This window comes from Rhagoletis pomonella, unplaced genomic scaffold (genome assembly GCF_013731165.1).
Source record: "Rhagoletis pomonella isolate Grant_MI unplaced genomic scaffold, Rhpom_1.0 Rhpom_scaffold_00008, whole genome shotgun sequence".
Classification (NCBI taxonomy): domain Eukaryota; kingdom Metazoa; phylum Arthropoda; class Insecta; order Diptera; family Tephritidae; genus Rhagoletis; species Rhagoletis pomonella.
In genome coordinates this window covers 19,541,183-19,558,085 of record NW_023458562.1, presented here as the reverse complement: position 1 = coordinate 19,558,085, position 16,903 = coordinate 19,541,183, and the positions used below count along the sequence as shown (strand labels likewise).

General features: G+C 34.7%; 3 protein-coding genes across 4 annotated transcripts in view; 2 read left to right on the top strand and 1 right to left on the bottom strand.

Moving 5' to 3' along the window:
* The first annotated feature begins 77 nt into the window (after positions 1-77).
* Positions 78-16,903, top strand: part of LOC118744320 (probable cytochrome P450 4e1) — a 41,394-nt gene continuing 24,568 nt past the window's right edge. The window contains exon 1 of one of the 2 annotated variants that reach the window (XM_036477235.1): positions 78-302. Coding sequence is in view for 1 of the 2 variants with exons in the window: in XM_036477234.1 (XP_036333127.1) it covers positions 12,194-12,353 (160 nt within the window). In the remaining variant the exon portion in view is untranslated. Of the gene's footprint in view, positions 303-11,991; positions 12,354-16,903 lie in introns of those variants that run through there. The other variant, XM_036477234.1, reaches the window with a different exon arrangement.
* LOC118744324 lies at positions 784-1,914 on the bottom strand. The gene is made up of 3 exons (XM_036477240.1): positions 1,550-1,914; positions 1,159-1,480; positions 784-1,007 (listed from the first exon to the last, which is right to left on the bottom strand). The coding sequence occupies exons 1-3, from the start codon at positions 1,568-1,570 to the stop codon at positions 925-927; spliced, it is 426 nt and encodes a 141-aa protein (XP_036333133.1). The 5' UTR covers positions 1,571-1,914; the 3' UTR covers positions 784-924.
* The window catches only part of LOC118745040 (larval cuticle protein 1-like), a 9,738-nt gene continuing 5,850 nt past the window's right edge, over positions 13,016-16,903 (top strand). The window contains exon 1 of the mRNA XM_036478576.1: positions 13,016-13,032. Within this exon, the coding sequence (XP_036334469.1) occupies positions 13,016-13,032 (17 nt within the window). The remainder of the gene's footprint in view (positions 13,033-16,903) is intronic.

Here is a 16,903-nt window from a genome sequence, read left to right as displayed (position 1 = left end):
CAATTCATCAGTACAGAATTTTATAGTTAAACGCAGAATATGTGTCAAAACTCTATTATCTTCAGAGTTTTTGTTAATACAGTCCAGTCATTCGAGAGATCATATCTACCAGTTTATGTACTCAACTTCATTAAATTGCTGCGCCATTACATCTTTGTTTAACTCTCTTTAAAAATAATGCATAATATTCAAAACATGAAGATTCAAAACATTTGTCAAAATAAAATGAAAAAATAATAAAATCTTTCTATAAATATGAAATGGACACCAGAAATCAAAACGTATTCATTAGGAAACACGAGGTAAGTAGATATGTTGTATAAGCTTGTTGTAGTAGCAACTTATCTCTGTCTGCTGATACTTAGTCGTTAGCGTCAAGCTGAGCTGACCGTAGCCTCTGGAAACGGGGCATACGCTGAAGGACTTACATAAGTGAGGAGAAAACACCACCCTATAGGATTCTGTTGTGTTCTTTTTGGCTCGATGTTCGCCAAAGTTAATCACACACAGGTTTTGAAATGAAAATTTGATCCTAAACAAACTGAGATTAGCGATATCTAGTACTGAAAAGTAAAAACAAAATCGTGGTATAAAGCTCAATAACACTGTTGAAATAAATATTAATGCGCTACAATAACAATGACAAAGTAAAAAAGCAGTTTTCTTGCACAAAAAAAATGCTACAAACTGGAAAAAGCAATGAAAATGTATCAGATAGGCAACATAAAAACACGATTTTGTTTTCGTTATTATACAAAATGATATTTGCATAAAACGAGCCACAATTTATTCAATTCACTTAAGGCAGTCATAAGTTATCGTAAATTTTTTTTGTCGTTTTTGAAAATTTCCCACGTCGTTCATTCACACGTCTCAAATATCAATTGCATTCAATTTCGATTGCTTTCTAAGTTATTAAACTGCTCAGTAGTATTTCGCAGAATAAGCTCCTGTATTATCCGCGTGATAAACGCCACTACCGTCTGGATGGTAAACACCTTGTGCCTCTAAAAATATCAAATAGAATACAATCAAATCAAATTTTTAATGATATCAGTTGCCTTCAAATTCAAATCAGGCGCCACTGGTTTTCTGGCACACTTCCCCCGCCCAACCACTAAGCAACAATATATTCGTGCTACTAGCAATTTTTATTACCTTGCGATGAATCATAATTGCCGTTGTTGTCTGGCACCCATGCTCCACTATTGTCCGCCACATAGCGCCACTTCAGATCATCGTGATAGACACCCAAACCATCGGGCGACCACCTGCCTTCCTCGCCGCTTGGGTGATAATAACCAGTGTTATCTGCCACATATTGCCCAGCATTGTCGGCCACATAAATGCCTCTTAAATCAGGCGTATATAAGCCTTCCTCCTCGCTGTCATTGATCGTCCTTGTCGGCCTGATACTACGCTCACCACAGTTAATTTCCACGACCAACACTAACAGGAGCAATAGCAGCACAGAGCTCGTCTATAAAATTAAGTTGCATGAGCACAATTCACTGACATGAGAACAACGGATTCGTATTGTAATAATCACCATTTTCAAATATCCCTGCATTGTATGTGGATGCGCGTGTGAGTGTGTATTTCGCTTGTTTGCCTTTTGATTTGTTTGACTTGGATATTGCTCACGGCGTTTATTTGATTTGTCTACTAAAGCCTTCAAACAATGCAGCTTAGGCTTTTATACCTGGAATAAAACGTGATCGTGCGAGAGCTTGTGCGAGTTCATATTTACGGGAGTAAATAATTGAAGGTTCGTCCTATTCGAAAAAAAAAAAACAGCAAATAAAAAACGAAACTAACCTGTTATTTATAAACCCATAAAAACTTACCATTTCAAATGAAAGGGATGCAAAAAAGCTACAACAGGGTTTCTAAAAACAAAATTCTTTAGTTGTATTTGCAAAAAATTAGTTTTTGAGAATTTCACGAGTAATTTTGATTACCCAAACTGGCGCTCACACGATTTCCACTCAAAAACTCCCCACCATTCATTGGTAACAGAGCATAAAGCTGTAATTTTTTAACCCTTAGAAGCAATGGGAGTGTCAATTATGCCATTTAATATTTTATATTTTAAGGTAAAAGTTGATATTAAGCGAGGTCAACAATTTAAGAGAACTGCAGTAGGTATTCAAAAAATCGCGGAAGTTTTCGGATATTTGCAGCGTATTTCAAGCGGAGATGACCGCGATAGAGGAGATAGTCGACTGCCTACGTACCAGCGAATCCAGCGAATTAAAAGCGTAAATATCTACCCTGACAGCCAAACGGCAATCTGAATTCTTAGAGTTGCTTATGGTGCAATCGAAACTTATCGAAGAATGATTGACCTCAGTTCCGGTCGCCTTGGATCACTTCCAAATCAAGCTGCTTTGGATTCCAGAACAAAATGACTCTGCTTGAAATTATATAGCTAATGGATTGGTTAGTCACGGCACCCTTTACCTGCGGTCCAGCGCAATATGATGGTAGTGAAATTTGGGCGCACAGTACTTAATTTTGTAAAAATCCAGTTATTTGACATAAAATTACTAGCGACTAGTAGAACCATAAGATGAAAAGAGCGAAAAATATGTGCGAGCTCACAGATCAATTGCGTCTAATGAAAATTTTAGGTGTTTCTGTGGCAATGTATGGACTCCGAGTGAACAGATAGCGAGCGCTAAGGGACAATTCCGACATTAAGGGCCAGTTTTTCAGTGGCAGTTTAAACGTACATTACGTAAACTGAGTTTAAATTGAATAGCTGGCTGACATTTGATTCGCTAATCTTAGTTTAAACCAGCCAGCTCGGGCGTTTTAACTAAGTTTAAACCACAGCCGGGCACTGAAAAACTGGCCCTAAAATTTGCAAAGTCATTTTGGCTAGTAATCAAGCGCTGGTTAAGCACCTACTCCGGCTTCAGTGGATTTATCGCGCTAGCCTAACCAACGTTACCTTATCAAATCGGTGAATGGTCAAATTTAAATATCGGGCATTGGATTGGATCTTGGAGGCGTGCTATAGAAACCTCTGCTATTTAAGACATCCTAAACTTCAGTTGAAAACCTTAAGACCGTGAAAAAAACGTATGCCAGGTTTTGTTAGTCGATGAGACTTGCCAAATTCAAAACCATTTCACCTAACATTCCTAGCCAAGGGTTAAGTACGTTTGCCTCAATCTGCAAGTGTTAATTCGCAAAGCTCAAAAAAACTTGCCTAAATTCGACAATTTTTGTGACACCTCAATTTCTCGTTTCGCTTCTAAATTTGCGTATAATTAATTTCATCTCATTTGCAGGTAGTGAATCTTGTAATTTTTTATGAATGCGTTTAACGGGCTTTGATTTCTGTTTTACCGGCACCAAAAATAAGCGGAGCGCGATGGAAAAGCAAGCAAAACAAAACTTTTTCCATATCGTTGGCAATTTTTAGCGCTCTGCAACTAATTCGCATTAATTTTAAAACAAGTTGCATGCGAACTCAGTCAAATGTTATGTATATTAAAAAATAATTAATGAAATGTAAATCATTTTTTATTTGTAATATTTTTCTTAATTAGGTTTTCGTTTCATTCAGGATTCGTTGACATTTGGCAAGCAGCTATATGCTCGGGTATATACATATGTACATACATATAATGATTGGGGCTTTGCTCTTGCTGTAACAGATAATAGTTGTTGTTTGTTTTTTTTTTCATTGATTTATGTATATATTTACACATGCGACACCTACATATTTTTATGAACTTGAAAGTGAAAGCACTTGTCGACTTAATGAGTTCGTTGAATTTTCAACTTGTTTGTGCAACACTTGCGAAAAATTAATCGGATTTAAAAGCAATTAAAATTAAAACCAACCTCAAAAGTCAATAAAGGCGTTAACGGAAAAATAAAACAGAAAAAAATGCAGCTGTAGATGGTATCGTTACTACATTCATACCTCTATTCGTACACAATTTTTTATGTTGTCCTACGATCAACTTAATAATATTTTGTGCGCCTTTTCTAGTCTAATTTCGCCTAACACGTAAATGCACTCGTAAAGCATTCTGCAAACAAATTAAAACAAAAACAATCTAATCATTTCGATATTTCCAGTTGCTTGAACCTCTGCACAGACCAAGGACAAATTAGGCATTCATATTTACACTTCGGCAAAATTTATGTAGCTACGTGCATTCGTCTGAGAAAAAAAATATTTAGGTATTGTGTATTTGTAACGATGGTTAGCTGGCTCAGCCGCAGAAATAAAAGAAAAAAGAATTAATGTTAAATGAAATTCAAACCCGTAAAGCCACAAAATTTCATCTGCTAAATATTTATACTCATAAATTGGTCTAAAACGAGTTTGTAAAGTAGATATTTAAAAAAAATCAAATAAAATACAGAAAAAAGGGTTTGTAATTTATATGGTTCTTTGACAATGCATTTTTAAAATGAATTTAATATTGGATAATCAATAATATTAATTGCAATTTAATGCCTGCTCATTGGATTTATGCCCATATACAATGGCCTATCTCCATGTAAACCGTCGTAATTATAATTTTCGGCACGTAAATAAAATTTGAATATTTTGATTCATTTTGAATTCATTAAAAAGTGCTTTAATTGGAAAGTTTACGAAAAGCGTAACGGTAATATCCAAAGTTAGGTGTCATTTGGGCACAACAGCTTGGTACCTCGCTACCCTCGACACTCAATACATAAATCCAAATTCGGACTGTGCAAAAATTATGAAAATTATGAAAAATATTACCAAAATTTCTAACTTTTTAATCGACATCAACGACACCAATGGCGCCCACGAACACTATGGAAGGACCAGGTGCAGAAGTGAATAACTCTTCACAAAGGAGAGATACAATTGGCGAAGTTTTTTTTGCTTCGCCTTAAACGAGCGGTTATACTTACTGAGAAAGTACTGAATGGTAATACTGTATTAGTATGAACTATGTCCACCAAAGCTGGAGACGTGCCAAAGTAGTGCCCATCCGAAAGCCTGGTAGGAAGAACCACGAAACAGCGAAAGACTTTAGACCTCTAAGCTTGACTTCCTTTGTTCCTAAAGCACTGGAAAGACTAATAAATTTATATATAAGATCGTTCTTGTGAGAAGAATCCCTAAAGAATATTCGTCTGCATGAAATAGACGGGTTCATAGATAAATCACTGCACTTCAAACTATACACTCAACCCGCTTTCCTGGATATAGAGGGCGCCTTCAACAACATTGATGTTGACACCATCATCCAATCATTCATGGGGGTTGGTGTTGACGGTGCTGTGGTTGGTTGGGTACGCTCCATGCTGCAAAGCAGAATTACTCAGGCGAAAAGCGGAGATAGTCTAATAACTAGCTTTGTGAGTAGAGGTACTCAACAGGGCGGTGTATTATTCCCACAGAAACAGCATACTCATAGAACTCAAAGAGGAGGAGTTAGAGTATACTGACGATATAGTGATAGCAGTCAAAGGGCATTTTCTTTCTACTGTAAGTGAACTTGTAGAAAAACCACGGGTATTTAGACTACACACGTGGGCCAAAGGCAGTGGCCTTAACGTAAACCCAGGCAAAACTTAACTGAATTTAGACTTCCATCCATAGGCGGAAAGATAATCCCGCTATCGACCAATGAGAAATAGCTGTGAGTAATTCTAGATACTAAATTAAACTGGAAACTTAACGTGAAGAAACGTAAAGAAAGGGGCTACATCGCTTATTATACTTGTAAACGGATGTTCAATAGAAACTAGGGTTCAAAACCGAAACTTGTGATGTGGATGTACACCGCTATCATAAGGCCGATCTAGGGTTGCCAGATTTTTTATGCGCGAAATCAGTACATTAGACTTTTTCATGCTAAAAAAATCAGTACTTTTCAGCAGGGTTTGAAAATGCTGTAATATTTTTATTTAATTTCCTTTTGCTGTGCTTTGACTTCGGCATGTATGATATCGAAAGCAAAGCAAAAGCAATTCAGAAAAAAACAAATGCTTTGGCTGCCCTTTTGCTATGAAATTTCGAAAGCATATCGGGGAAGCACAAAGACAGCGCAGCAGCAGCTAATTGACTATAAATTGGCTGCGAAGCATCGAATTGGCAGAAATAGAGGATATTATATGTATGCGTGCGCAAATCCACTAGTCGCTTACCATGATAAGCTTTGCATTGATGGCGGAGTTAATATGTACTTAGCTAATATACCATGCTGCAAAAGCGTCATTTGCACAATATAGCCAAGCAGATAGCAGCACAGCAAAAGCACTATCATAGCAAATCGAAAGCAATACAATTGTTTAAATAAACTGCCGAGAAAAAACAAAATAAACTTTTCAATATCACAGCAAAAGCAAAGCAGTTCGAATCAAAATCGAAAATTTCAAAGCTAAGCAAAAGCAAAAATAGTAATGCTGTTGCTGCCAAGGCGAATTAATATAAGGTGATAGCAGGAGTACAAAAACAAAAATTTACATGTATTTTGTTTTTGTTTTGGCGGCATAAACTGTCAAAATCTGTAAGAGTGTGTGTAGAAATTCAAACAAAATTTTTCAATTTGATATCAGAAGCCGTGCGGCGAAACACATACACAAAATCAGCTGAGCTAGTAACTCCACCTTATATAAATTCGCCTTGGTTGCTGCTTTGCTGACAGTTTTTCAAACCCTGCTTTTCAGTACATTTTTATTCAAAGCAAAATTATGAATGCAAGTAACAGAAAATAATTTAAAACGCCTGAGTTCATGTTTTTAACAATATATAAATAAAGTAGAGTTCATAAAAAGCAAAAATGTTATTCATTTTAACATGAGTGTACACATCATTGTACACAGGAGCCAATAAATAATTTTATATTTGTGACTTTTTGAATAGCAATAATGAGATCATTCCCATTTTCAGTGTTTAAATAGTCAAAGAATTCTATACATTTCATTTTAAAATTACTTTTAATTTGAAGTTCACTTTCAAAAAGTTATTTTCGAGATAACTAACAACACTTGACAAAAATTTAAGCATTCTTTTTAAATAGTTTAAGCTCCATCATATTATCGCAACTGGTACATAATGATCCGGCGATATGCCCATAAAACGATCGATCGTTTTGTTGTATTAATTTCTTGGGCATATCAAACATTATCTAAAACATGCCAACTATAATTAAATTATTTTCTTCTTATTTTTTACAATACAGTTTAAGAAAGTTCCAACGTTATGTAAAACCCTTAAGAAAATACTAAAGTATGTATTTTGTTAGAATAGAAAATTCAGTACAAATCAGTACAAATTTTGAAAAATCAGGACACTAGCGTACTGATTGAAGAAATGAATAAAATCAGTACAAGAGTTGAAAAATCAGTACTGTACTGCCCTAGTATGGTGGCCAGCCGTAGGCAAACAATACAATGTCAGTAAACTAAAGGGCTTACAAAGAGCAGCATGCTCGGGGACAACTGGGGCACTGAAATCCTACCCTTCAGAAGCACTGAATGTAGTCCTCAATATGATGCCCACTGATCTATGCCTAAAGTAAACCACGATGTACTCAGCATTACGACTCGGAGAGTCTGGGCTGTGAGGATCGAGGAACTCTTAGGCCTTATCTCAATAGGAAATAAAAGCATGGACTACATGGTATCAAGCCTTGATTTTAGCATGAATGTACAAGTCGGGTTTGTATCCAGAAGGAAATGGAGATCGGGCCACGCTGCCGATAAGGAGGCCATCTGTGTCTATACTGACGGGCCCAGGATGGACTGGGGTGTGGGACAGGGGTATACTCCGAGGAGCTTAGTGTCAATCGGTCCCTCAGGCTGAAGTTCTGGGCATATGTGGAGCCTGTAGAATTATAAACAGTAGTGATACCAGGAAAGAAAGTGCGGTTATTTACTCGGATATCCAGGCAGCACTCCTGGCTATATCATCCACTGTAACCAAGTCGAAGCTAGTCAAAGGATGCAAGATGGAGCTACGCTCGGCGTCTCAGTCTCAGTCAATATCCATCTCCATCTCTCTTATCTGGGTTCCTGGCCATTGGAACATAGAAGGCATAGAGAGCAGACGAACTGGTCAAGGCGGGAGCTTGTTTGGATGAATCTGCAGCGGTGATACTGGGCTACCCCTCAGACAAATACAAACAGAGATCTTTCGGAAAACACATAATGAAGCAGTTAGGAGATTTATCTAGTGCTACAATAGGCGACATACAAAAATTCAAAAGCGGTTCTAAATGGTTTGACTGAACTGCTGGAATGCTCCAACAGGTAGCCTACAGAATAATAAAATGTCATTGTCCACGAGAAGTGCACCAAAATGGCGCTTTTATGCGCTAATTGATTCCTGAGCGACCACTTGGGGTAGCAACTACAACCAACCAACTAATACTGGGGATCGAAGTCGGACACGAAGAGTAGGTTTTATTGAGTTAAGGCCGCACACCGATGAGAATAAAGCTTCCTTGCATTTAAATGTTAGTGAGAATATACTCAAAAGAGTCGACTGTAAAACATACATACACACGCGGCGTAGCAGTATCAAAGCGAAGCAAATTTTAATGCTTCCATTTTATTGCATAATTTCACTGTTTATCTGCACATGTATTTATTACACGTACATTTAGCACATACAACAAGGACTATATTTATTGCGGCTTTTAGCAACAAGAGCTCATAATAATAGTACACGCAAATGCGCCTAAAAGTATGTTTCGTTCGATGAAAATTTCCATTACCAATTAATAATTACCACAGAATGAATGCTGACACAAATATGCAATCACATGTATGTACAGCTGCGGACAAAATAGTAGCAACAAAATTCCAGTTGATATTGTTTGCAACTCAAGTTTATTTACTTATCTATTTTAAAAAATTTTCATTTAAAATATACATATCGCTCATTTACTTCAATACATAGTGTGATAATCCGAAAAATACAAAAAATATTGAGCTACCAGTATCTCACTAGAACTTGGCAGGAGGAAACTCGAACTTCGAAAAAGCTGTTTGACACTTTGTTGAGAGCTCAACTCCGCCATTTAATATAAAAAATCATCAGGAAATTTTTATTCATGATAGGAGAAAAGAGAGAAAATTCCCAGGGAGTTTCTCCCCAGAATCGGCCTGATAACGATGTAAAAAAATAAAAATAAATTGCAAGAAATGACATTTTAAATTTTGTACCTATTGTTATGCTGCTGAGTGTATATCAATGAAAATATTGGAATGTCCTTGTATTTAATTATTTAAATAGCCCTAGAGTTAGTACATTCAATATTTCAATGAACACTAGTATGCAATTAATGCAAATGCGAATGTGTAATGTTAAATTTTTTAGTTTACGCTTCCACTGTAATTCACTCATATGTAATGTACATACATTCAAAGTACATGCACATATTTATTCGGAAATTTAGAAATTTCAACCACAATTGCATTTATAAAAATTAGATAAATTAGGGCACATATTTCAAATATTCTAAATTTAACTAATGAAAGAGCTTAAAAGTACGCGCAGTTTATTAAATAAACTATATACATACTTATATAATACGCGAATGGATTTTTGTTCAGGATAAAAGATCTGCACCGTTTGCTCGATTTTCAAAAATGGGGTATCAAATTCAAGCGCTTGGACTGTAGATGTGCAAACTGGTTTTACTTTTTCCAGCAGAGTTGCCACCTGTAGAACAATTGAATTCAAATTATTTAATAAGCATAATAACTGCACCGTTCGTTTGATTTTCCTAAATGAGGTGTCAAATTAAAAGACTTGGACTGCTAATATGCAAAAAGGGTTTACTTTTTCTGAAAAAAATTGCTACCTTTTAAAAAATTATATTCAAATTATTTAAAAGAAAATGAAATATTAAAAAATGGGTATCAATGGAAATGGTTTTGAAAATCTTTCGTCCTTAAATTGACTTTGGGAGGGTCGCTGCCTGTTTAAAAAATCAAATTAAATTTAAATGAAGGAAATTAATTAGAATAAAATGTTTCAATATATGGGTCCCAAACGAAATAGGCTTAGAGGGTAGCAGTTTGAAATATTTTGAAGTGGGTTGCCACCTGCTTGAAATGTCGAATTTAGTTAACTTATCCAAAAGTTATATGAAATGTCAAAACTTCAATGTCAAACAAAATAGTGTTAAGAAGTGTTTAGTTTAAACATTAAAAATATTTTAGAGATGTTGGAAGAGGGTTGCCACCTGTCTAAAAAATTATTTCAAATTTTTAGATAAGTTAAATGAATTATTAAAATATGGGTTTGAAAAATCTTTTTTTCTGAACTATATTAAGCGGGGTTGCCCTATGTTTAAAATATAAAATTCAACTTAATTTACCAGTTAATTAAACTATGTATCGAAATGTTAGAGGAAGAATATTTAAGAATATCTAAGCACGAAACTGCTTTTGAAGAGGGGTGCCGCTTGCTTAAAAAATCGGATTTAATTAACTTTTACGCAAGTTATTTTAAATATGAAGCGAAAGGGTGTTAAAAAAACTAGAGTTTGAACATTTGGAATATTTGAAGAGGATTGCCACGTGTTTATAATGGGGTTGAAAAGGCTTTATTTCTGAAATGTATTTAAGAGGGTTGCCACGTATTTTATATGCCGCATTCAAATTATTTAATAAGCTGAGTGAATTTTTAAAGGATGGATATGAATCGAAATGAGTTTGAAAAGGCTTTCAGTTCGGTTTTGCAATTCATTTACGAGTGAATTTAAACATTCCCTTCGAACTTGAACTTTATAGAAGTTTATTCAAAAATAAATTGTATAACCTGAAAAACAAAGACCTTGCCCTGTAGCTGTGCGATAAGGTTGATTTTTTTTTTTAATTATAAACCTTTTATCGGTACAGAGTGATTTGAAATTTGATAATATTAAAAACCTACCATGCGAAATGGCTGCACGGATTTAGAAGAAATATGACATTTGGAATAGTTTGTAGGCTTTTGAAATTCTATCTTTGGCGTTTTAATGCCGTGCGGGTTCACTAGTCATTATATAACCGCCTAAGTCGAAAAACCTGAATTCGAGCAAAAACCTTTTAAAAATTTCGATTGTAATGTTAACTTTATGGGGAAATAAAAATATTTTCGTCTATAACTTTTTAAATAGCTTAGCTGGCGAGATGGGGATTTCATGTATGTACCTATAACTCAATTCTTCCTTAAGTTGACTTAGGCGGTTATTGTTGATGACCATAGGTATATGTATGTAACTTTGTGGCTTAGCCATTCACATGAATTTCGGTTAAACGCAATAGTGAATTCTCACTCAAGTAACCTCATACTATACTTGCAATGTATTTAATGAAGTATGTACATTTGCACTGAATAGTACTAAATAAAAAGTAAGTTAGTTAGATTAAAAAAGTACTTATTAGAGTAAAAACTAGTTCCGATCGCTTTTTAACTCAATAGGGCCACAATTTTTGATGGGCTCTAAAGGCACAAAATGGGCAGATGGCTCGGTTACAATTAATTTTTTTTTTATGAAAAGTGAATCCGACTTAATCGCGCACATATGTGTGAACATTTATTGGCTCAATAACGTACGCAATAAAAAATGTCCACAGGTTTTTCCTATCAAGGAAATGTCTCAATATTGATTCAGTTGGAGCAGAGGAAATCGGAAATTTGTTTATAACATTGATCTATTAATAATCACTTTATAAGTTAGGGCCGATTATAATAATCAATGCACTTAATACATATAAATCTTTGTTTTCAATGCTAGGTTAATAAATAATTTGCATATTTAAGTATGTAGGTATGTATGCATACATTAGCGTGAGATAATAGCATATAATTAACGGCATATGAGGGGCTCAAAGCCGTTATACATAAGTACTCACTTGAGTAATCTGAGATTTTTCATTAAAGTGTATCAGCATAGATTTTTAGTACACACAAACATACATATGTACATATGAAAAATATATATGAAAGTACGCGCTTCTAATTAAATGACAATAAACAACCACTCAGTGCAGGAAAAGTGCTATGAAAATCATTTGAAATGTTTATTCACACGATCACATCAGTTTAGCGGTACACGCGCCTTGAGACAGTTCTAAGTCGAATGAAAACGGATGACAGTTTTTAAAAGTTCTCAGTGGACAGGATACTATTACGAATAGTGGAAACGAATTCAAATTTTTGTTTGCTTAGAAAACTTTCTTAAACATGATAGTAATAATTTTGTTAACGGCTCTATTTGCCGGCGCGTATATTTACTGGACATATGTACAATACAAAACCGGTTGGCATCTGCTTAAAAAAGTACCAGGACCCTTTACATTTTGGGTATTCGGGAATGTGCCGCAAATCGGATTAACAGCTGAAGGTATGCTTGTGTGCGAGAAGGGGGAGGGCTAATGAAATCTTTACTCATAGTCGCCACAGTTACTTTGCTAAAAAAAATAAACATTTGCGAAAAACATTCAAGCTTATGTATCTTTTGTACATATGTACAGTGACTCAAACTAGTAAACACATATTGATTTTTTTAGATATTAACATTTTTTTCAAGTAGATTTTGTTTGTTATCATTTATAAAAATATTGTCCACGCATTAACAAAAACCGCATAAATAGAAGTTTCAGATTTTATACAAAATTTAAGAAAATTCAACAAATTTTCAAACTTTTTAATCTCAATTTTGGACCTTTTTGGCTACATATTCAATTTTATAGCCCATACAATTTTAGTCTAACGGCTTTTCGCACTTTTCTCCATATAAGCATGCATTTTTATCGAACCAGCAATCAACGCCAGTTTTTATAAATTGCTTTTGTTATATAAAAAAAAAAAAATCAAAAACTGTCACTAAAAAGAATTATAAAACAGATATAAAAATCATCGCGATTTTTAAGCCGCCTAAAACTTCATACCCAACAAGTAATTTTCAAGCCAAAAACAAAGCCGACTTCAATACTCATATACAAATTTAAGATTATCGTTTTTAATATTTACATGATCCGATGATCGAATGTAAACCAAATTAGCATGGGACCATCTGTGAGGTAACAGTTTTCATTTAAAAAAGAATTATTGAAACCAGTTAACGTGGTCCTAAGCTATACGGTAACGAAAAAAAAATTTAAAAAAAGAACCAAATAAAAAAATGAAAATGTTCCGACGAATTGATAACCTTTTCCTTTTTGTGAAGTCGGTTTAAAATACTCTAAAGATTGAAAGAAAAAAGTTTGAAATTTTGATGAACATTTTTTGCATTTTTCTAATTCTTGTATTAAGTTTGAAACATTGATTTTTGTGGTTTTGGTCGAAGCTTGAAAAATATTTTTATAAAATATAACAAAAAAATTTTACTTGAAAACCATTAATACCCTGCAGGGAGTGACGTTAGCTTATACCTAACTTTAGTCTGTTTACGCGAACACTAGTGCTAACTATTAACTGTGTATTTTGTTCGAAAAAAGCTAACTACTTTTGTGGGGCGATGGCCGCAAAAAAGTCAGACCTGGATACCTCTGCATTACATGTCAACTAACTTGTAACTAACTACTTTTGGACATAAAATATCAATAAGAAAAACAAAATATTTTTTTGTTTTTTTACTTTGTTATTTACTTATTTATTTACTTTATTTTATTACATTTCATATTTGTTTACATATTCTGCTCTGGGTGGCACCATATTCGAACACCGTCAGACATAACTTCAAAATGATAGTATAAAATTTCGATCTTCCTTTTATTTGTCCTGAATATGAAAAAGAATCTGCGAAGTTCAGAAAAAAAGTGTATTGAAAGTAATTTTTGTATGAGGATATTTAATAGAAACTTGTAAAGAAAACCAACTCCCGATTGCGTCTGCATGACTCCTGCACGACTTTACAATTCACTTTAAGTTGGTTTTGTCATAGCTAATTAAAAGTGAGGTATTAATCGAAATCTCGCCAAAAAGCTAACTATAAGTTGGTTAGTTTTAACAATTGATAATTTTTCACTGCAGGGTAATAAAAATAGATTGCCGCTTACACTCATAGTAGTGTTTGGCCGAGCTTCTCCTCCGATTTGTGGCGTACGCCTTGATGTTATCACACAAAGAGGATGGCGATGTTGGGTTGAGCCGAGCTTGAACCCAGCCCCTGCGGAGTGGTAGCGCGCACTGCTATACTGCTGCTACTATACCACAGCGGCCGCAAATTTGGAATTAAAAAAAAAAAAACAACACGCGGTCACTTGTTCGAGTTTCTGCATTTTTTTATTATTGTTTTAGCCAAAAATTCAGCAAGATTTAATTATTTAGCAGCAAAAAATTCGCTGGTTTTTATTGCAAATTCAAATAACGGATTAATAATAAAACACGAAAATTTCTTCTTTCTTTGCCACACTTGTCACTAAATAAGTGCCATTCGCATCAATGTTATCAACACTTAAGTGCAAACAATCTGTACACAGCATGCTACTGAAATACCAAATTATAGATCTAAATAATTACAAAAAAAAAATGGCAAAAAATCAGAAAGGGAAATAATCATTTCTTTACGAAATATTTAAGATTTCTCTACTATTCAGATTACTCTGGAAGTATGGTTTACAAATGTTCAATGTAAAGGAAAAGAAATAAAAAAAATATCCACATGAAAAGTGCTTATTCTAAAATTTTGTCAGGCTACTGTATTTATGTGCAAGTTTTTGAAAAACCTGTTTATTTGGTTTAATTAATTTATACAAATTTTAATATAGCGACTTTCACATGCAGTTGTGCTCCCGTTAATTCCTTTTTTTTTTTATGTTTAACTTTTTGCTTACTACTAGCAGTGTGGCATATGTATGCAACTTGTTAAAATTTGGCTGCAGAGCCGCTGATATGTCGATATTTCGTTAATAAGACAATGATTGTTCTCAACTTTTTGTGCTAATTGTTGCTAAGCAGCGGTTTCGGCTGCTAATTGGATGACTCCAAATTCGACAGCGGACGCGCACGCTCTGGTTCTATGGCCATAGATTCATATGTATACATTAATAATTTTTTTAGAATGCCAAAAGCGGGATTTTATTAAAATTAGTTTAAACTTATAATACAAGTTAATTTATTTTTTTATTTTCATTTCGATTGCTGATAGCAAAATGAATGTGCAGTAGCTTTGAAAACATGCACATAATTTCGAAAAATAATTGATGGTTCTGTGCATCTGGATACGAGCATATTGATTTGTGCATACATATGTATATTTTTTATATGCTCATGCAGATTAGCTTGGGTTGTTAAAAAATTATTCAAAAATTTTTTAGGTCAAGGCCGGACCCTAGAAATAACTTTGCATTCTTATTTGCAGCTTAATTTGTGTGATATTTCGTCAAAAAGTCATTTTGGAATACTTATTTTGAAAACCATATTGATCTAATTAAGTTCATTTTTTCGACCAGAAAAGTGATTTTTTTTTAATTTATTCCCAATTAAATTAAATTAATGCTAGAGTAAACCTAAAAATTTCAGTAATTCTAAAAAAATAGTCTTAAAAAAGTGCAATTCTTCCACAATACCCTTTCAAAGATTCGCGGCAAGGTTCCTGGCTCTTCCTCATTTCTGCAGCTTCCGCAGAATGTATTATGGGGAACGCCAAACCTCTCCGCGCGCCTTCCGATGGCAACATGACCTGTCAGCAAACCCACGGCTGCGGCTAGGTCCCCTCTGCTCAGCATGACGAAATCCTTCGACAGCTTTTCGTACTGCTGCAAGTGGTGAGACAAAGTAACAAGTGGGTTGTCAATTGCTAGTTCGTCTGTCTGGTATGTACCGGTGCCACGGCACCCATACCAAGTGATTAACATACTGCTCAGTCATCTCTTTTAGAGACAGTCCTCTGCGGTTTTCGAACTGCATGTGACCGAGTGAAGCGCTTTGAGTGCGGCATGACTGTCTGAGTAGATGAAGATATCGTCACTTATGGCTTCTCTTGTACGTAGGAGTTCAACCGCCTCATTTAAATAGAGCCTTCAGCGTGAATTCTTTTACTGGTATGCAAATCCTAAAATCCTCTCTAAGTAAGCTATCATTTTATTCTTTCCTACGCGGACTGACCCAGTATATTGTGCATATCGTTGGCTTAGTGTGCAAAGGTGCTAAGTCCGTTTTTTGTTTTAATTTATCAGAAGGTGAAAAAACCGTTTAACTTTTTTTGTTGTTAATATTTTCCTAATCTGTAAATGCAGATTTCTTCCTTAGTCCGTCTTGTTTCAATACCAATAATCGGCCAAATTCAAAATAAAGATGATGCAGACTTATAGGCTCTTTTGGGACTTACCACATTTTCTTTTTATGCGAATATTAAAAAAAAGAGCCATACGCTCAATTTTGGGAGTAACAGTAGGTCCTTTTAAGGTCATAAATTCGTTAGATTAGTTATTTTCATTAGTTATTTTGTATCGCCCTAATGTACATGCATACATACATACAAAAATTTTCTTTTACATCACTGCAGAATCATATCCTAGCTCCCTTATTTTTTAATCGCGTGCTGACTCAGCGCAAAATGCCGTTAATATCGCAGCTGTCATTTAGCAATAAATTAAAATGACAGCTACATATACACAAATACCTGAAATGAATTGGCCAGCTTAGAGTGCAAAGTTGCTAAGTCCATTTTTCTTTAATTATACAAGAGAGTAAAAAAACGTCTATAGCAATATCCTTCAAGTATTTCATATATCTTTGAATACAACATTTGCGTGTTTAAAGCAAAGCAAAACTCAATGCGAATAACAGGCTAACTTAATATTAGTTGCGTTCGCTTAGCTGTTCATTGTTCATGTTTAACCAAAACTTTTAGGTTTTTGCGTTCGCGTACGCAAAAAACTTGCAAAGTAGGGGAAATTGAGAGAGCAAAGTGACATTTCATTTGGAGGGGAAGCTGCTGGAAAAATG